At 40.3% G+C, this 22,736-nt stretch overlaps 1 protein-coding gene across 1 annotated transcript in view; it reads right to left on the bottom strand.

Moving 5' to 3' along the window:
* tenm3 (teneurin transmembrane protein 3) overlaps nt 1–22,736 on the bottom strand; it is a 712,909-nt gene that overhangs the window by 98,773 nt on the left and 591,400 nt on the right. Inside the window, exon 16 of the mRNA XM_052020035.1 lies at nt 20,182–20,367. Coding sequence (XP_051875995.1) covers nt 20,182–20,367 — 186 coding nt within the window. The remainder of the gene's footprint in view (nt 1–20,181; nt 20,368–22,736) is intronic.

Genomic DNA, 22,736 nt, shown 5'->3' with positions numbered 1-22,736 from the left:
CACCTCTTGCACGACCATGGACTTGTCTCTGATTGTGTCTTTTTTTTGCACTGATGTCTTGTTTTTGCACACTTTTTTCTCTCTCTCTTCACCGTCTTGTATCATTTATGCATAATTTATGTATAATTTACATTCTACGTGCTGTCTGTACCTATGTGCTTGTGATGCTGCTGCAAGCAAGTTTTTCATTGTACCTGTACCTCACTGTGCTTGTGCACATGACAATAAACTCAGTTTGACTTGAATTGAATTGAGAAGAGGTTATAGGGAAATAAGTGGGGGAATGGGACTGATGGAATTCTCTGAGAGCTGGCACGAACCAATTCGCCAAGTGACCTCCTTCTATGTTGTAAGAAAATATGAGAAATAGTATTACGATATATTGATGAGATTACTTGAAGACAATGGGGAGAGGCAGATGGAATGGGGAAAAAAAACATGCCAAGGACTCATTGTACAAAATAGCCTGTTTTTATGCTTCAAACACTATGGAAAATGTTAGCTCATCACACCTGGGCTAACTCTTTGAAGGAGCCACCCACTTAATGCCATTCACCTACCACTTCCCTGTACCCATTAAAAATTATTTTCCTTGTGTTTATCCATTTTCCTTTAACGAATTCTGTCTTTAGGCTGTTTCATGAAAAATATTCATGTATCAGCAAAAGTTTGTGTAAAACATTATTTTTACATTGAGTTGCTGACAACAGATTTCTCCCCTTAAGATGTTACACATGACATCACTACTGCGTTGCACTCTGTACCATGTTGAAGCACAATATTCATGGGATTCAAAAGCATCTAAAAGTTATATATATCCCCTCAAACTTCACAAAACTCAAAATGTGTCCGATTCACATCCATTTTCTTTGACCTCTGCTGTGAGTACCACACACTTGCTCTCTCACTGCCCTAATGCCTACAGTCTTGCATCCTATTCAATACTGAGCTGAACTTCTGACATTTCCCTTCCATCACTGACTGCTGACTACAAGATTTGTTACAATGCCTGTCTCCTCCACTTGCTCAACCCATCTGTTGCTGAATGTCTTCTCTCTACATCTTCTGTGCTGTTCATTTGCTGCACATCTGGAATTGTTCATATCTTTGGCAGCATCACTGCCCAATACATTCAAACTTCTTTGCCTTCCCTATAATAAAGGAGCCAATGGAGCAATATTCAGAGAGAGGTCATTCGAACAATATTTGCAATTGGTCACCTCCTCAGCACTTACCCAATGATTTCCCTTATCATTTGTGGAATCTTCACCAATCCCACCACCCCATTCACAGCCAAAAGAATGAATCTTAGAGAAAGGGCTCGTCACACTCATGTTGTTACATGTACCACTGAAAGGGGATGAATCTCTGAGCAACTATTTCTTTCTAATATCTAACACCTTTATTAGGATCTATAGCCAATTTTTACTCCAGAACTTTGGGTAAAGTAACCAGTCTCTCAGGTTTGACCAAACACTTCCTCAATCGAGCCAAGTCCAAAAGAGTGCAACACCCTTATTAAGTATCTCCAGGAAAGGTAAAATAACTAGGAGTGAATTTCTCAAAGATGAACAGGAAAATTGTATTCTCCTGTTGGTGGTACCAAACATATGACTCTGCAGTGCTTGCATCGTGTTCCGTCTCCAAAACTCAGTTTGATTGGCTTCAATCAGAGTACAGATTGCCTACGTCATCATTCAGCACATTTAACTCTACTGCTCCAACGACAAAATTCTAGGTGAAAAATTCAATGCAAATCCTTTCATTGATTTGCTTTTAGATCTCAATTGTCCGAAAGCTGATGATCTATAAGAATCAGATAAGACTATAATCGGGGATGGAGGGAGAGAGACCATATGCCGGCAAACGGGATTAGTTCAAATCGTGGTCAGCACAGATATCATGAGCTGAAGGGCCTGTTCCTGTGCTGTACTGTTCTGAACTCAAAGACAACCTTCGTCCACTGGATTCTAATGCCCAGATATAGGACTTATTTATGCCTATTATCATGCATTAAAAAAACCATTTCACTACCATTTTGATGAGTTTGTACCCATTCCCTTTGAAGTCTTGCTCATTGTGAAATTGGACCAGGCAGCACTACCTGTCACTATTCACCCTACTGGTGGCTTTACTTCCATACTCTGCTATCCACAGATGACATGCCATATATGTCTTGTTTTAATTCTATACACTAAGTCCTCATTATCCATAAGTGATAGGGGCATGAAAAGATAACAAAAACAGATACCACTAAGGTCCTCCCTTTTTTCTCCAATATGGCCCCCAAATAAGCATAAATATGCCCCAAAATGTTCTAAAATGATTAACACATGTTAATAAACTTATTAAACATTTAACTATCTAAAAGGAAATGATACTAGCCAACCATCCACTTATTTGAAATCACATGGTATAGCTGTGTAAACAAAGACTACTCCCTATTGGAACAGCACATGGCAGGGAGCCACTTGACACAAGTAGTCTGGAAACTGATCACTATATTTATACAGACAAGGATTTGTTCATCAATGTGTACATGGTACGTAGGTATTTGTTAGAAAAATCATTCAAGACGGGGACTGGGGCCAACTTTGTGTGTATGTGAATCCATGTATAGCAAATCAGCAGACAAGGATCACTGACTGTAATGACAGTTATTGGATCAGAAAGTTGTGATTTACAACCTTTGTAAATAACTTCCAATAAAATCATGCCCGAGCGATATGTGAAATAAAGTAACCCGATTCTCTCCATCCCCTGAGGCGCTTTTTATATGTGAAATAAAAGTATCCTCCATAATTTTTATTAAAAATAAATTAGAACAGGAAGACATTTGGAAACGTTGAGGCCTCCACAGCTCATGGATTCCTCGATCTGTGGACCTGATGCTTCTGCTGATCTCAGAGCTTGGGGTCATTGGTTGCAATCAGCCTGCTTTATCTGTTGGGGTTGTCACCCTGGGAGACCCACAGCCCTATTAGCTCCCTCTCACCTCTGTTCTTCACCTTCCCCCACCACCCCTCCCACCTCCATTCTCCATGATTCCACCATCCACAATGGGGCAGCTGTCGGTCTAGAAAGCAGCTGACATCTGTTAAACACATAGGACACACTTCAAGAGGACTAAATCATTATAATAATTAAGGATGTCCCAATTCTGTGCCTTTTTTGTGATTTCTGATTTTCCATTAGCATAGGATGTGGCATCCTTTAGCCACCAAAAATTCCTGAAGTCCAACTTCCAAGAATGAATTTCCAAGCATTAAAGTAAAATAAATTGTTAGAAGTGTACCATATTTCAGCAGATGACTCCCATCACAAAGATAATGTATTATTACAATATTTCATTCAGCCCCAGAACTGATGGAACACAACAATTCCTCAGATGTCAATTATCTAGCATATTAAAATAAAACAATCTTAAGTCTTGAATGCCGAGCTTATTCAAGGAATTTAAGATTTACTGAGGTAAGCCTGCAGAACAGGATTTTAGGTTTCACCTCATGAGCATGTTTTTAAATCCATTATTTTCCAACTAATTTATTTGGCTGGGTTTGCAGTCTGTGATCTGAATTAGTCCAAATAAAAGCTTCAAACAAACCATCGGACCAAATTACCAATTTTCTGCATTTTCCTGGGAGTACTCTATTATCATTTCAAGGCACTTTTTGCAGTGCTGCAGTTTTGTATGTACACACATATCAAGAGTGCAGGAGATCAAGATTTAAAATTTATTGCCGCACTATTTTTAGCCATGAAGCCTCTGTGAATTACGTGGATGTTATCACATGGAAATAAGCTGTATGACCCAATGAATCAGTGCTGTTTATCCATTGCACAAAACGCTGTCCAAATCCCAGGCTCCAGCCCAATTCTATATAGATTGCCTTTCTTTAAGTCATCTACCCTCTAATTAACCTCCTGAATACAAATGGTTAAATGAAGAAATAAAAACACTCAACGTTAAAGTACATCTCAAAAAGAGCATGGAATCTGCTTGAAGGACAGTTTTCACTGCATAAAGGAACATTTACTGATAAAGCTGGGCTCACGGATTTGGTGAAGGCGGTATATTTTACAGCTTAGAGCTATGCAACAAGACAACAACAAAAAAAAATCACCTAGATGGTACATCTGGTAAGCACTAGGAGATCACAGACAAGGTAACCATTCAGGAACATATCATAGAAACCTAGAAAACAGGAATAGGAGTAGGCCATTGGGCCCTTTTAGCCTGCACTGGCATTCAAAACGATCATGGCCAATCCTTTCTATATTTCCATCTGGCATAGAAGGTGGCCATTTTGACCCATCAAGTATACACTGGCTCGTCAGAGCAACCTCATTCCACCATTAATTTATCCTTAGTCTGTCCTCCCCAGATTCCCATCAACTTGCCCCCAGGTTCTACCACCATCTTATACACTAGGGCCAATTTAATTAATCTACCAACCTGCACGTCTTTGGGAAGTAGAAAGAAAGTGGAGAACTTGGGGAAACCCATGCAAGTACAGGGAGAATGTGCAACTCCACACAGTCTGCACTGGAGGTCAGGATTGAACCTGGGTCACTGGAACTATGGGATGGCAACTATAGGACGCATTGGCACAGCTAGTACCAATGCATCATCTCTATCCCAGTATCCGGCATTCTTGCTCTTTCCTCATATCCCTTGGTGCATTGTGCATCCAGAAACTTATCTATCGCCTTCTTGGGAACTGGGTGATTGTTTTGTGGAATGCCTGCATTCAGTCTGCAGGGGGGACCCTGAGCTTCCCGTTGCCCGCTACTTTAATCCTCCATCCCACTCTGACCTATCAGCCTGTGGCCTCCTGTACTGGCACAATGAAACCCAATGCAGGCTCGAGGAATCTTTCATCTGGGCACTTCGCAGCCTCCTGGACTCAATATTGGACTCTACAATTTCAGGTAATTTGATTTCTTTTTTTTGGTTTGTTTTTTCACCCTTTTTTTTCTCTGGGAGTGGAGAACATGTCCAGCCTGACCTTCCAGGCACCTCTTCCTGATCTGTATTTCGTAACCCCTGCATTATTTTGTCTATGTTCCCACTAACTGCTCCCATTGGCCAGATAACCTTGAGCAAAAAACAAACTGCTTTTTTTTTGTTTTTTTGCTCCAGATTGTGTCACAACCAGATAACCTTATTTGCAGTTTATCCTCAAGGTCACCCTGGTTTTACCCTATCAGATACATTCCCCTCCGCCGCCCTTCCTGCAGCTTTTCTTTTCTCTCCTTGCTACTTTTGATGAAGGGTCTTCGATCTGAAATGTTAACTCTGTTTCTCTCCCTACAGATGTAGCCTGACTTAATGAATACTTCCAGCATTTCTGTTATTCTAACCGCCAGTGATCCCATTCAATTCAATGGACAGGAATGGCTTCAAAGGAGAGAGGTAAGTTTCAGGTGCTGCATGTTTTTGATTTAATTGAGTTAGCTTAAAAATACTTAATTATTTATAAATGGTTTTAGTATTTATATTTTTTAAAGATCATTTAAAAATGTTAACAGCCTACTTTTTTAATAGATTTGAAATGTTTTTGAATGTCAGCTCCATTCACAGATATGCAAGTTGACTGTTGTTTCTGCATTGAGCCATGGCTTAACTGAGTGTCAAAGTCTTTCTGTGATAGAAAGCTCTGCATTGTATGGGTAGGCAAATGATGAGCTTGGGCAGCCTTCTGCTCTAAGGAGCATTCCTTCCCCATATCTTAGCAGGAAGCTTCCTGTAGAATCAGTCTGAGATTTTACTCTTATTACATCAATTGACGGTCTGTAGTTTGAGGCTTTAAATTGCAGTGGGTACTTCAGCTGTGGTTTTAGTGAAGTTTCATATAGATTCTCCACTGCATTTCAACATACATATTCTCACCATACCCTTTATTACAGCCATTATCTACTTGAAGAGCAGCAATCAATAACTGACTCGGAATCTGCAGTTGCAACGATGGCGAAACTGTCTGCACCCCTGTTATTTCTCTGTAAAATTGACAGCAACATCTGGCACCTGCACATACATGAACACCAGAATCCAGAAGCTGCTGTCAGTGATACCTTGCTTCTCTACAGGGTGCTCGGCTATCATCTCCGCAGTGACGTCAATGGTATCGAGTGGGAGTACAAAAGGCGGATAGCACGAGAGTTCTCTTTCAGAGGCTGCAACCAGAGATGAAGTAGTTTCCTCTGTCCAGAATCCAGACTTTTGCTTTCAAGGTGTAATGAAGTAACTGGCCTCTCATTACTTGTGTTACCTCTATTTCCATATTTAAGAAGGCCTTTAGTCTGGCCACTGTCCAGTCATTTGGCGAGTATCTAACAGAAAGCTGAAATATGTGCGAGCAAGATTTTAAACATTATGGTCTGGCTGTCCATTGCAGAAACCATCCAATTTTCTTTATATTGCTTTCAATGATTTATCAGGCAGCACTCTAGAGGTTAATGGCAGTGTTGAAAGTGCAGGTGATGCTCTAAATAAAATCGTAGGATATTAGAGAGGTACATGTCAGCGAATGGAACAGACCTGACTTATTCTTGGCATTTTATTCATTTTGGTCAAAATTCAAGTGAAGAAGGCTTTTACAAGATAGAAATATACAACATTTTTTCATTAATTTCCATTTCTGATTTCAGTTCTTACATTTCTAACTTGATATTCTGAGTGTACTTAATCTATTTATTAACAATAATATTTAATGTGCCCCTTTGAAGCCTCTCCACATCAACTTTTTAGATCGTGGAATCCAAGTGCCTCAAACCTTGTTTCAAAAGCTCTGCATTTTCCACTTCAGAGCAGTTGAATGATTATTTTCTGCGTGCTTTTCATTGTCTTGTGGATTCCAACAATGAATACAATTGAGGAGACTTTCAACTTTGGATTTTTACCCTTGCGATTTATCAAAGATTATTTCCCCTTTGAATATGCGCAAGATCTGAAAGCCAGCCTCAAGTTAATTATCCTCCTGAATAGCCAGTAAAGACTCTTCATTAACAATTAACCTCACTTTTACAGAAATCTTTGCAATGAATAGCAACCACCGTCATTAATGTTCTATTAAGGAAGGAGACGGAACTCATCATCAGGCCCAGATTACTCACTGTCAGATATTAATAGGTATGATGAAATGATAATAATGTGCAAGTGGGTATACATTAGCTGTGTTCAGTTCAATCACCGAACCCTGGATCTGAAGACATTGCTCAAACACTATTTCCTCATTATTCAATTGTCATTCATCACACAATTCATAGAAACAGATACATTTGTAATTAATGATTCTTATTCGGCAAATATTGTCAGCTGAAAATTATCAGCTAATCTCATTCGACACATTTTCAAGTTCATCTTTTAAGTATACTCTGCATTAACATTTTTATTAACATTAACAGGGCTTAAGTTTTTAAATTTTTAACAGATAAAAAGTGAAAAGGTAACTGAAAGGCCTACCCAGAAAATTATTTTATTTGTTTTGTTTCACCAATAAAGTTCCATGCTGGCAATAATTGTCATAGAGTCATACAGGACAGAAACAGTCTGTGATGTTCATTAAGGACCCATTTACCCTAATCCTGCACTGATCCCATTTTTATCTCTGCACATTCCCATCAAATCCCCCTGGATTGTATTACACACCTACACCAGGGCAACGCACAGCAACCAAACAACTCACTGACCCCCACATCCCTGGGGCACAGTGGGAATTTACATTTTCATTCATTTTGCTCACACAAATACTCATCAATCCTATTTGTTTGTGGGATGTGCAGGTCAGTCATGGAAAGAGGTGAGAAAGACTTGAAGAATATAAATACAAGCTGGAATGGGCCAGGAAAGAAAAAAGTGTTTGCAATTACATGAAACAAAATAATGATTTTGATAAAGAATTAATCAAGGTAAAGTCTGAACTAGTCTGTAAGTATTACTGTTACTGCTTTTCATTTAGTTGTGCTTTACATAGACCAAACGTTGATGCATCTTGGGAATCTTTTTAGATGACAGAAAACATCGGATAGTGGCGAACACTAATAAAAAGCACAAAGAAACCTCCAAACCGAAAAATGTAAAAAAGATGTCCTAATTAGAGAGCACTTTAGCTCATATTTATGTATAGTAACTCATCTGAACACTTTTATCACTATCCCAACCCCAGTTTGGTGTTGCTTCTTGAAGCTTATAAATTTGTTTCTATTATTAACAGAAGCACCAATAATTAAATGTACTGTGACAGATACCAGAATAAATAACAGATTCTGCAACATGTAAGACACTAATGTGTAATGAGTTCTCACTATGATACTAAAATATGCGATAGGAACAGTTATATGACAGGTACTGGGATACTCCATAATCATAGAAATTAATGGCATAGCAAGTGGGCAGTTGGTCGACTGAACCCAGTCTATCTAATCTAATCCCACATCTCTATCTGTTACAACATTACAACATATCCAAGTTCTTCCTAAGTGTGATGAGTGTAATTGTCTCTCCCACTTTCTGTGAGTTACTGACCCTTACCACCCTGAGTGATAAAAATCGTTTCCTCAACACCTCTCTAATTTTTCTATCAATTAAATCTCTGGCCTATAGTTATTGACCTCACTGCTAAGGGTAATCATCTTTCTTCTGCACTCTATGTAGATGGCTCATAGTTTTATGCACCCCCACAACAAGCTCTTCAGTCCAATGGGTTTCAGCTGGTGTGTATGCTCCACATGGGCCAGCTCCCTCCTCACCAAATTCCTCTGTCATATCTTTCTCTTCCCTTCTCCCTTATGTAATCTCATTTCCCTTCAAAGGTACCTATGTGGTACACAGTTCCAGGTTCTCACCATTAATCTGTGTCACAGGCTCAGTAACAGATGCCTTGTGTCTGTAAACGTAAAAACAGAGCTGCAAAAATAATCGGAATCTATGGCCATAGCTAGAGCCCCAACCATCTGCAGAATGTACCACTGTCCAAGGAACAATGCAAAAAATCTTTTAACGGGGAATAGAAAGCATAAAAAGTAGGCAGCTGTATTAATTCAGATAAAGTCACCAAGGCATTGTTTTAAATATACAACTGCAAAGTGGGTTTACTCAAGGCAGACCTTGGTGGTTACAGCTGATAATCACTGAGGTTAGTGAGTTGAAGTGAAACAAGTTGGGATTATAAAGTCCACTTGGTTCGTCATGTTCATCCAGTCCTATCTCTTCAGTTCTCCTATTCCATCTTCCAGCATTTTCCCATGCCCTTCCATAATGCTCTTTTTAGCCAATTCCCTGATAATGCTTCTCTGCACTTGTGAAAAACTGCTTCATGTTTCTGAAATCTCTTACGTCTAACTGTCCCATACATTCTTACAATTAACAATGCAGGGTCAATACCAGAAGATTGCCAGTTCCTCAATTCATGAAAGTTATTGCTTTATCTCTTTGTTTACAGGAAGTGGATGCGGTTGGCAGTGCTAGCATTTTATTGCTCATCCCCAATTGCACCCAACATGGGTGCCTTTCTAGTATTTCAGAGAATAGTTAAAAATCAAGCACATTAACTCCCAGACCAGGTAAGGATTTTCTTTCTTGCAGAACACTAGCGAATCTGATGAGCTTCTACAAATAGCTGGTGGCCACTGTTTTTGACGACTCAGTTGTTCAAAGCCTTCATTTAATCATATTTAAAATTCTCTGTTCAATGAAAAAAATGCTGATTTTGGGCCTTCCTTTAAAACCATAAACTATTTCCCATGTTCTATGCCTGTCCTCTTTAACAATGAAGCTTCCAAAGCCACGATCAGCTGTGGTCAAATTCAAAGCTCCTGCTATTATACTCAGGGCTCAGTTATACACAACCACCTGACTATAGAATTCCTGAAAATGAGGAAGGTCATTCAGCCAACTTTAATTCACTCATCCTGAACTCCCCATCCCTGCAACATCTAATTGATTTCAATTATTTAGCGTTTTCACTTCTGTTACTGCTTTTCACGCTCATCTTTGCCTCCATGGAAGTCAGCCACTGAACCCATCCTCCCCAACCCCGTTCTATGCCTTAATCTCCTCCACATCATTTGCTTCAAATACTCCCAACCTGATTCACCGATCAGCCCAGAGTTGTTGGCAACATCTGATCTCCAATTTATCAAATTTAACATTTTCATTCTCATATCTGAATTCCTTAAAGACCCTGTCTCTTTCCAAGTCTGCAGCTTTCTCCAACCTCGTCATTTCTCCCTTGCGACCCTCCCCCCACGCCCACTTCTCCCGCCCACCCACTGTAGCCTTATTCGCTTGGTCTTTGGCATTTTGTACGTCCTCACTCTTAAGTCTTTCAGTCTGGAATTACCTCCCCATCTCCTGTGTTTCCATATATTCCTCACTTCCTTCAAGACCTTCCTTAAATACCATCAAATATTTCTTCATTAATCCTTTCTTTTCTTGGTTTTCACATATTTGGACTATGTTTTATATGAAGGCAAGGAGATATTTATATACATGATGTCCTGAGTATTATGAGTGTTAAAATGGGGCACTTAAGCCAATCAATTTGATCTTTAGATGGAATATTAGGTGGGGAAACTCTCATGTATTCAGTACCTTCAGTTTGATTTAATATGCCCAGGCAATAAAAAAAGAAAAAAAATTGCAGATGCTAGAAATCTAGAACATAAACAGAAAATATTGGAAGTACTCAGCAGGTCCGATATGTGGAAAGAGTTAAGTAGAAACAGGATGAAAAAAGAAAACTTGATCCTAAAATATTTTAACTCCAGCAATGAAAATAAAAACAGAGGCGTAAATTTAAGTTGCTTTGATTATAGTTAATCTGAGAGGCTGAAAAGAACATTTAAACCTTACAAGTATCTGAACTGAGGGAGCCGTTGTCAACTTGTGACTTCACAATCAACCTCATTATGGCCTTGCACCTTATTGTCTGCCTGCACTGCACCTTCTCTGCAAATGTAACATTTTATTCTGCATTCGGTTATTGTTTTCCCTTGTACTACCTCAATGCATTGTTATAATGAAATGATCTGTATGGATGGCATGCAAAACAAAGTTTTTCACTGTACCTCAGTACATGTGACAATAATAAACCAATTTATCAGTTTAAAAAGCAAGTTTTGAAACCTGTAATACATGAGAAATACCAGTCCAAGTTTTGTGGAGCTGCAGGCAGCAAGGCTTTCCCTTCCAAATCATTGCCATTGTGAAGAAAATGTTGGTAGAATTCCTTGCAAGTTCTGGTTTTGGTGAAATTACTTGTGGGATCTCTTGTCATGCTGGAAAAGTTTCCTAAACAGATCCTTATACTTGTGCTGACTTGCAATGTTCCTCTCTGATGGGAGCAATGTTCACATTAAAGTGAGGTATACAACATGGTTTAAAAAGAGATCCCCATTAGTGCAGTCCTATTTCATTGCTATTGTATACTAAGTATTTCGTTCAATCTAAAGTGCTTTCTAAAGTGAGAAGTGAAATGAGGCAGACACAAGCTCATGCCGATAAGTACTTTGTAGGATGGAACATAAACTGCAGCAAATGCTGCTATCTTTTTTTTAGTGCTCAGAGTGTAGAGGAAATTGAGATGTTTAAACACTGTTAAACCTTTGCTCCCAAGAGCCACATGGGGATTAATTAATAAACACAAGACTAACATTTATCTACAGTTATGGGTTTGGTATTTAACAATCATCTTTATATGCACATATACACGTGCAAGTCTAAATATTAATTCTAGTCAGGGCCAAGTTTTTTTCTGAAGATTAACAATTAAAGAGTTGCAGTTTGTATCTCACAGCATGACTGAAATGCTCCAGGCAAACAATGCAAACAGATGGTATCAACCAGCCATGTTTGATGTTAAAAACTTTTATTTTAAAGCTTCGTTGACAGGCCAGAACAGAAATGCATAGACTTCATGCAAATTGACCAATTTAAATGAGAAATTAGACTAAGGTAAGTTGACATTCAGACAGCGCATGTTGCACCATACTGGAGTAGGTATCAACTTTAGTTCAGTCAATTAAGCCAAATCATTGGATCACGGTGATTAATATTAGCATTACTCCACACACCCCTGCACCAAGACTGAAATTCCCATTCCATTAGCTATCAGCATAGGGGACAGATGAGACAAGGAAACAGCAAGGACACTTGAGCTGCAGCTCTTGTTAATGTCTGTTTCCTACATGGTTTCAAAAATATGTCCTAAAGATTTCTGTGTGAAACAGGATGCCCTGTCAACCCAGAGAGATACAAGTTGATGGCTTTGTTTGTCCACTTGGAGAGGATCTGTGCACAATACGATTTGATAATAACTTACACACAAAGGACTGACCAGGCATCATGTTTTGTGTTTAGAACTGGGGAGATGTGAGATTCTCATTAAGAAACAGTTATACTCTCCAGCCTCGATCACAAATTGGGTTGAAGGTTAGCAAACAATGACCTAACTCTTCGTGAAACCCTGGTCCACACCTCAAACCTCTACCACTGCATCTCACAGGAGCTCAGGCAATTCAACAGTATTCCCCACCGACTAAGACACAAACAATCTCTAACACCCTCTCTAACAATCTACTTCAATTTTTCAACTCAGTATATTGAACAGACTGGCCATAAAGGGGCCTCCATTACAATGAGGAAACTGGGTGAAAATCTGCATTCACTCTCAGGCTGTTTGCTAGTTTAACCCTACATCCCATTCTAACCTCTATACTAGGTTTCCTACACTGTCCCAGTGAACCTTAACAAAGGTTCAAGGAAGAGCGTCTTATCTTCGATGGCAATTTGCAGCTTTCTGGATTCACTATTGAACTTAACAAGTTCAGATCACAACATGCTCTACCAAGTCCTGATGAAGTATAATTGACCTACTACACTGACACTGATTTGCTTTTCAAAGGTGTGTCCTGGTTTGCTAAGTATTTCCAACAACTATTGTTTTTATTTTGGATTTTCAGCATCTACAGTTGTCTGCTTTTGATTCTCACTAAATTTCATATCTTACTTGCTTATCCCACTGCCTGGAATGTGCACCTTGAAGTTCTGCTCTCCCTGCCAATGGGATTTCCATTCATAAGCTTCAATTGTTCTTGTCACAACCCTCCCCACCATCGAGGACATCTTCAGGAGGCGGTGCCTCAAGAAGGAGGCATCCATCACTAAGGACCGTCACCATCTGGGACATGCTCTCTTCTTGTTACTACCATCAGGGAGGAGGTACAGGAACTTGAAGACCCTCACTCAACATTTTAGGAACAGCTTCTTCCCCACCGCAGTCAGATTTCTGAACGGTCCATGAACCCATTAACACTACCTCATTATTCCTCTTTTGCATAATTTATTTATTTTTGTAACTTACAGTAATTTTTATGTCTTGCACCGTACTCCTGTCGCAAAACATAATAAACCTGATTCTGATTCTCTTATACCCTCCACCATAGATTCACAAATTTATAGCACAGAAGGAGGCCATTTGGCCCATTGCGCCCATCCTAAGGCAGATCTTCCCTTTTATATCCCCCTCATTCCCCTCTTTCCCTGCATTTGTACTTACTTAAAATCTGCTACATCCAGAGCACCTTGAATGTCCACAGAACTAAATCCTAATCCAATTTTCTCTCCATACACTGCCAGCTGGGTATTTCGTGAAACGTGAAACTTCTAACTGAAAAACTGAGCTAGCTCTTGGTGCTTTCCTGTGTTTGTGTAAATCCCATGGATTCACCTGAAGATGATGATATTGGCAAAGTGTGAATTGCCCTCCTGACTTTTAAACCAAAGAGATAAGGTGGATGGTCTCAGTCTTTCCCCCAGGGTAGGGGAGTCTAAAATGAGAGGGCATGGGTTTAAGCTGAGAGCGGCTAGATTTCAAGTGACCTGAGGAGCAAGTTCTACACACAGGAGGTATATGGAACAAGCTGCCAGAGTAGTTGGTAGAGGCAACATTTAAAAGACATTTGTACAGATTCATAGATCGGAAGGATTTAGAGGGATATGGGCCAAATGCAGGTAAATGGGACCAGCTCAGATAGGTACCTTCAAAGGCATGGACAAGTTAGGCTGAAGGACCTGTTTCCTTGCTATATTGCTCTATGACTACATGACAAAGAGTTTCTGTAAATGCATTGTCCCAAAAATGTATTAACATTGCTTTGAAGGAGAATTTGTGCAGTATTTCTACTCTACAGACTTCTGGTTGGGTTCAAATTAATGTTCCCAGAAATAACAGCTAAATTCTCTGGAGCTATTCAAGACGGGGCAGTGAGTTGATTTTAGTTGGAATCAAAACATATTATAGTGAATCGAATATCACCAATTATCAACCATACAGGTTATATTTCTTCTAGCTTGTGTGCTGTGGCCATGGTTTTTAGTATCATTTATACCTCTTGAATCAGTCTTTCATATCACTTCTGTTAATTCAGTAAAATGCAATCCTGTCTCTGAAGGCACAGCAAAATGAGCCAGCAAATGATGACTTGTCTGTTCAGAGTTGGATGATTTCACCAGAAGTGCTATAACTGACCTTAGCATCCCCAGGCTAACGTGATGCAAAATGGCTGAGGTTTCCCTATCCTGATCAATGACACCAACCACAGCTGAAAAATGGCTTTGAGTGGGGTTACCAAGAACAAATGGATGCGGGCCTCTTGACTGGGCTACTGAATGTTACCTATGGAACTACAGCTCCACCAAGAGCACAGATATTTGGAGTATTGTACAAGATGCTGGAGAAGCCACACCTAGAGTATTGTGTTCAGTTTTGGTCACCCTGCTGTAGGAAAGATGTTAGTAAACTGGAAAGAGTGCACAAAGATTTACAAGGATGATGCTAGGACTGGAGAGACTGAGTTATAGGGAGGGGCTGGACAGGTTAGGATATTTTTCCTTGGAGCGTTGGAGACTGAGAGGTGATCTTCTAGAGGAGTATAAAATCATGAGGAGCATAGGTAGGCTGCACACAGTCTTTATCCCAGGGTTGGGGAATCAAGAACTAGAGGCCATAGGTTTAAGGAGAGAGGGGAAAGATTTAATAGGATCTTGAGGGGCAACTTTTTTTTACACAGACGGTGGTACATACATGGAATGAGCTGCCAGGGGAAGGATTGAGGCATGTACAATAACAACTTTTAAAAGGCAGTTGGACAGGTACATGGATAGGAAAGGTTTAGAAGGTTATGGGCCAAACATGGGCAAATGGGACTAGCTTGGGTGAGCATCTCGTTGGGAAATTGGTCAGTGCGGACCAGTTGGGCTGAAGGGCCTGTTTCAGTACTGTATGACTCTATGAGCAGTCAATGCCATCAGGACAGGGGGTGTTGAGTAGGGACAAAACTTGTTATTAAAGGAGGTCATTTTCCCACCACTCTATGGCATGTATGAGATGGTCCTAATGAGCCCACCTACTGCAGATAAAAATTTGTTCAGCAGCGAATAACATTTAATCTTCACCTTTGTTCCGCATGGGTCAAAATCATTCAGGAAACAATCAATAATTCAAAACTCATTCAATAAAAACAGAGTTCAAGCCATACTGACTGGGCAGAACATGGATACTTCACACAGAGTGCTGATTGGTAAAGCAAAAGTAATGGGATGACAGCTTCACAAGGGACACTTTGTCATGGACCAGTTGACTCAATCATACTGAAAGCCTCTGCTTAATGAAGTGATTTGTTGAATGAGGAAATTTGTCTAAACCATTATATCCCAGTTAACAACTTTTAACTGCATAGTCACATCCTCCTTGGTACCTTGGCAGGAAACATCAAGGTAACCGAGTGCAAGCAAAGAAGAAAAATAAGGACACAATGTGACAATTAAAAATAAATTAACTACACCTCCAGCAAATAATTTCACAACATGAAGGATGAAATGTTTCTGAGTGTTAACATGTTACTAATAGATCAATCAGACTACTGGCTGTAGTTCTGACAAAGGAAACCTATCAGCCTTTTGCATTTGTTAATGATCCAGTTCCCCCACTGCATTGAAACATCAAACCGAAAATAAAATTGCAGCTTGTATTTTCTAACCCCTACCCCCTCAATCCACCTACACCTCTGTGAATAGCTTAAAGATATTTTAATTTCCCTGAGGCAAGAACCTGTCGGAATTGCCTAAATTAAATCAATGTTATTCAATAGACATGCCAGTGTCGAAGGCACTATACAGGAAATGAGCACCCGGATTAAAATTATTACTGAAGCAAAATAATTTTATTTTTAAGTATTGTACTCATTTCTGCTTGTCCAGCTATAGAACAGATGTCATTACGCTGGAAAGGGTGCAGGAAAGATTTACAAGTATGTTACTGGGACTGGATGGCTCAAGTTATGAGGAGAGGCAAGATAGGCTGGGACTTTTTTCCTTGGAGTTTAGGAGGCTGAGGGGTGACCTTATAGAGGTTTATAAAATCTTGAGGGGCTTAGATAAAGTGGATGGTCACAGTCTTTTTACCAGGGTAGGGGAGTCTCAACCTAGAGGACATATATTTAAGGTGAGAGGGGAAAGACTGAGAAAGGGATCCGAGAGGCAACATTTTCAAACAGAGGGTGGTGGGTATGTGGAATGAGCTGGAAGAGGAAGCTGTAGAGAAGGGTGCAATTGCAGTGTTTGTAAGACATTTGGACAGGTACATGGATAGAAAAGTTTCAGAGGGATATGGGCCAAACGCAGGCAAATGGAGCTACCTCAGATAGACATCTTGGTTGTCATGGACGAGTTGGGCTGAAGGGCCTGTTTCTGTGCTGTATAACTCTATTAAAAAGAACAGTGAGACTATTGCTCAGATTTCAAGCTTAATGTAGGACATAGCAATCTCCTGAGTTGATAGGCTGTGCAAGAGCACATTTGCATTTGGAGGGCATTTCGGGCAGATTCTTCTGATAGCGGCCAAAGAACAACAGAAAAGTAAGAGAACATACTCAGGAAATGCAGAAGGCTGCAGGCCCCTTCAGGCTTCTTCTGTTATCCAATATCATTGCTGATCTTCACCCTCTACTTTCCTGCCTGACCCACCATATTCTTCCATTCCCTTTGAGCTCAAAATCTATTGAACTTAGCCACCAGAACACCAAATTACAAGCCACAACCTTCCAGGGCAAAAAATGCAAAGATTCAAATTAGATTGGATTACACTGATGAGAAATTGATGGTACTTTCATTTGCTTTATAAGTGAAATTACTATTTTCATTCATTCTTTTAGTAACCTAAATACCTCCAGCCATTCAAGCCCACCACTCGTCTCGCTGTCACAATTACAAGCTAGAGCAGTGCATTTCATTTGGTGAATGGATTTCTGTAACAGTGAATTTTCCATTTTCATTTTTCACACAAAATCAATATAAGTGATCTTCTACAAATATTACATTGTTACAGTTTCCCCAGATGGTATTGGCCATTGATTAGCACTAACTGGATTCAAGTTTGATCCCCTATCTAATTTCCAGACACTGGCTGATCTTGCAGCATCTGTGCAGGGAAAGGAACGGTCAACATTTCGGGTCGAGACTCTGCATCAGGACTGTGTAGAGGGAGGATAGCCGGTATAAAGGGGAGAAGGGGAGGGAGGGGTGAGGCGGGGCAGGCACGTGAATCCATATGCCCATCATCCCCCACTCCACCCAGGTCCACCTATCACCTTCCAGCCCCTGCTTCACCCCTCCATCTTTCCCTTTTATGTTGGCTTATACTCCTTCTACACCCCAGATCCTGATGCAGGGTCTTGACCCAAAACATCGACCATTCCTTTCCCTCCACAGATGCTGCCTGACTTGCTGAGCTCCTCCAGTAGTTTGTGTTTTGCATTGGCTGATATCAGTCATATATGGGCTTGTGTGCCCCTGGGTTAGCAAGAGCAAATTCAATGTGGGAGCCTGCGCTAATTCTTTTCAGTTACCTAATGTGCACCTGTGTGGACATCACATGGAAACAAGACCTCACTCAAGTTTGCACACTTTCTTCCCCAAGTCAAACAAACTGCTGACAGGTACTTTCAAAGCTCACAAAGGAATGATCATTAGTGTGGCAATGAATAAGAGGGAGCCAGCTCCCACAAAAGCAACACACAAGAGTATATAGCATTTTTAACAAAGTAAGACATCCCAATGTGCTTCACATGAGCATTACCAAGCAAAGCCTAATATGAAGTCTCATTAGGAGAGTAGGGCAGAAGACTAAAAGGATGGTTAAAGGAGTTAAAGGGGCCTCTTAACTGATGGAAGAAATAGAGTGGTTTCAGGAGGGATTGACAAAAGTTAGGATTTTAGCAAATGAAGCAATGGTGATTAAATTCAGGGACAATCAAGGGACCAGAATCAGAGGAGCAGAGAGATATGAGAGGGCTGTTGAGAGGTTGGATACTCCTGAGATATTTGAAAACAAGGATGAACATTTTAAAATTGAGATGTTGCTTAAATGAGTACCCCTGTAGGCCAGGAAAATGAGCATTGACACATAAGGTTTGATACAAGATAGGATATGGGTCGAACGGTTTTGTATGGCCACAAGTTAATGCAGGGTGGAAGATGGATGGCTACCCAAGTGAGGAGTGGACATATTTGGCAGATGGAGTTGAGGTGGAGAAAGCAAAATGCTATTGTAAACATGATGGTACTATCAAGATGCAGTAGGATGAGGCAGTGGTTTGGTATGCTGTGCTTTAACAACTTGAAGCAGTGTGGGCAGAGAGCTGTAAGTTATGATGTGCTGGGACACAGATGGTTGGGGTAGCAGTAATCTGTGTCATACAGAGAAGATAATTCAGGGCTTTTTCACTCAAAGTATAAAATTAGATGGTAGAAAGTGCATAAGTGTGGATGTTACTTCAAATGTGAGAAACCTGCTGGGTTAAAAGGCTAAAAGGAGAGATTTAATCAAATTAAATGAAGTTTCAAATCACATTTCTCTACCATTTTTTGTAAAGGCTTTCACTTTATTCACACACTCAGGCAACACTGACTTTTAAGAGACATTGGTATGAGTTGAAGAGGAAAGAATTCCAGTGTAAGCTTCTCAGGAAATAACCTTTTCTAAAGGTCATGGTGAAAATAGAGATGATTTTTAGCACTTTGACAAAATTGTTCAAACTTTCCTTCTTTGAACCAGCTATGACATAACCTGTAAGCCTTCACATTTTTTCATTTCTTTTTTTTGCTACTTAATTTACTTGATCAATGAAAGATTTCTGGCATAAAAGAGAATAATTACTGGGTCTCTGGAAACAAATATCATGAGAGTGAGGGAAAAAGACAGCAGAGTCTTGATATAATATGGCTTCCAAGTGGGGGATGGTTAAGAATGCACAGTGCCAAGACTTTGGTATTGGAAGTTTCTACTTGTGGGCCAGCCTCAGCTTCCAGGGTGTTCCATATTAACATTGAGCTCCATCAGAATGCTCTTATTTACTTCAGACACAACCCAATACCTTGTCTCCCAAAATTATCCTGGCATCAATGTCTTTAGTTAATGTGCTTCTCCAATACTCTGCCTTCAGTTAGGCTCCACGTCCTGATTTATGGTCAATACCAGAACACTCAGCATGACTTCATGCCAGACATTTATCTTAATTTGGCTTGTCCAATGGCAGAAGAAGAAAAAAAAATGTCAGCCTATTTCAAACTTTTGGAATAAAGAAAAGAAAAATCCTATATAATCTTAAAATGCATTTGCTACTAGTTTTCATTTATTTCCTGGGTTCTTATTTTCTTAACTTTGAATTAGTGTGGGTCTCCTGTTCATGGGTAGACATTTTGGTCATTGTGGTAAACACAATTGGAGTGAGATCAGCTGCCAGATGTGCTCATCTCCTGACTTCAACACAACTGGCTGTTGGAGGCGGCTACAACTGGCAGCCAATGCTCTTGCACGTGCTTCATGCTGGTGACCAGAAACCTATTCCTCCCTCTACACAAAGAAGGTATCCGAGTACCTGATTTTACAGGGGAGAATACTTAGTTAGGGGAGAGTCATACTGAAGTTCTAGTTTGTGGCTGTGATGAGTTTTCCATGGACATGAGAAGCAGATTAAACATCACACACCTGCATCTAATACTCTCCAAAGCCCAATGAGACTGTGTATGTGAATGAGAAACAGACCTTCCCATTATTATGCCATAGGCACCCCTGCAGCACAAAAGAGCATAAATCTTACTGCCCTCAACCAAAGGCCTACCTATGGTGCAGTGTTCGCCATTCCAGCCCTGGTTGCATTCACATTTGCCATCTTTGCAGGTTCCGTGCTCCAAGCAGCGAGGGTGGCACGCTCTCTGGTCACACGCTGTCCCCGTCCAACCTTCCTCACAGCGGCAGGCCCCAGCGAGGCACACACCATGTGTTCCACACTCCACGGGGCATATTTCTGTGGAACAGAGGTAGTCAGTGCATGTTCAGATTTCATTGATGTACAATTAATCCTTTTGCCAATCTGTACTTCCCAAGATCAGGCTTTCAATAATCTACCATTCAAGCAAAATGGAATCTCAATCTGCAAAGATAAAAAAATTGCATGTCGTATTCATCTGTCGAGAGCACCCAATTATTTTACTGTAAAAGCGCGGCTGTTTCAGAATGAGAACATAAAAAAAGGAGCGACAAACCAACTGCTGGAGGAACTTGGGTCAAGCAGCATCTGTGGAGGCAAAGGGATTGTACTACTCTGTTGCCGCCACAAATGTTGCTTGACCTGCTGAGTTCCTTCAGCAGTTTTTTGCTCCAGATTCTAGCATCTACAGTCTCTTGTGTTGTCATAAAAAAATAAGAGCAGGAGTAGACCCCACAGCCCCTCAAGTCTGTCCCTCCATTCAATATGATTATGGGTGATCTGCCCAGCCCTCATTTCCTCTTCTGTGCCAGTTCCCCTTAGAATTCAATTCCATGATCTTTCAGAAAGTCCTGACAGCTGTGTTGCAGGAAGCATAAAAGTAAACAGTGATAGAAATTTGGGTTGCTCCTCAGAAGATGTTGGTAGGCGGACTGGAGTGGGAGATACAACTTTTCCTGTGATCCCAGTGTCTACAAACCATAATCTTTATGAGAAAGAAGTCCTGGGGAGCATTTCCATAGTCTGGTTTTCACAGAGTGATTGTGATCCTTTTGTGCCCATCGACTGTGAGCAGGGGTGCAGTGGAAAGGTCTCCTGTCCTGCAGGAGACTTTAAACTGGTGCCCTGGATTCTTCCTGCAAGGAAACACTAGGCAGTGTGCAAACCAATGGGAACTTCCTTAAACATTCAAGAAGCATTTTGCCATGCAATTAATCAGCTCCAGGACATTGGATAAACCAGACTGTAACATGCAGCAGTCAGGGGGCAATATAAGTAAAATCAAAGTATAACGGAGTGATTACAAAAAAAAGAACACTTGAATAAAATCCGGTCTCATTCCCTTATCGCTACAAACTACCATCAGAAAAATCTAGCCAGCAGCTTAGGGATTAGTCACAGCTTCATCAGCTGCTGTCTGCTGCAGTGCTGAGGGAACATGTTGTCTGATTGAGCTCTTTCCAATGATCCCTTTATATATATGTATACGCGTGCGCGCGCGCGCACGCACACGCACACATATATTATATGTCCCTCTCTTCTGAATCAAGCTTGCAATTAAAGGGCCTTGGATGGGCTGATTAACCTCAGTACTTCAAAATATTAACTTGGCTTGGCAAGGGAAAGTTTTTTTTATATAACCTGAGCCTTGTTTCTCCTGTGAATCAATCTAATCAATTTTTCATTAGCACCAAGGTGTTTATCAGCCTTTAACACACCACCTTGAAGCACAGTTGTGTCAATCTTCACCACAAACTTATTAATTTAAGTTCAATTAATTGAAGTGAAATTGTGCAGCTAATTAATAGCCATTCTTCTGTGCAAAGATCAAATAATGTTTTGGCAGACTCAAATTCACTGTGGAATGCTGGAGTCCAAGCTGAGCTCTTGTTGGGGCTGGTCTGTACCGAACTGGTAGACTTAAATAGACACTCATTTGTTGTCTGAAACTCATAAAGCCCAATGAGAAATCTAACACCAAACTCACTCATTTAATGCAGGGCAATTGTCTTCCCAGAGCAATAACTAACTCGCTATCAACCCTTAAAATGGGAATGAAGATAACTGATAGTTCTATTGCTTCTGGAAAATACATCCATTAACATGTTCCTGTCATCACTTTCCTCTCATTCTAAAGGAGCCTCATAATGAAGATATTGTTGGTGAAATGCCTGTCAATTAGTCAAGTCTCCTCAATTGTTCGCATCTGACTGTAAGTAAATGCACTTATCCTCCTATTTTACGACCTTACTGTTGCATTATTACTGAATATTGAGTTCAACAACTGTTTGATTTTCCTCTTGATCAGCAAATTGTTTCCAGTGATTCCAAACTCAGGATTTAACTAGTTTGGAGCCCTGATGAGTGGCCATTCAACCCATTAGTCTTAGTCTATTATTCTGTGCACGTTCAGGCTTTGCTTAATTTACATCTCAGCTAACTCAATGATGAGTAGAGATGGGTGGTCATGAACAGGTTGTGCTGAGGGGCCTGTTTCTGTGCTGTATGACTCTATGACTTTCTGCAACTCATCAATTAATCAATATTACGTCATTCCTTAAGGTATAAACACATGGCACACAACATTCAATTCACCTCAAGAAGTAAAGCCCAGAAAATAAACTCCAGCAAATCACACGATCTAAACTCAACCACCAACCGTACAAATTGACCCTTCTGTGTAGTTT

The sequence above is a fragment of the Pristis pectinata genome, chromosome 7 (genome assembly GCF_009764475.1).
Source record: "Pristis pectinata isolate sPriPec2 chromosome 7, sPriPec2.1.pri, whole genome shotgun sequence".
Lineage (NCBI taxonomy): Eukaryota > Metazoa > Chordata > Chondrichthyes > Rhinopristiformes > Pristidae > Pristis > Pristis pectinata.
The sequence above is the reverse complement of the archived record's forward strand: the minus strand, read 5'-3'. Positions and strand labels throughout refer to the sequence as shown.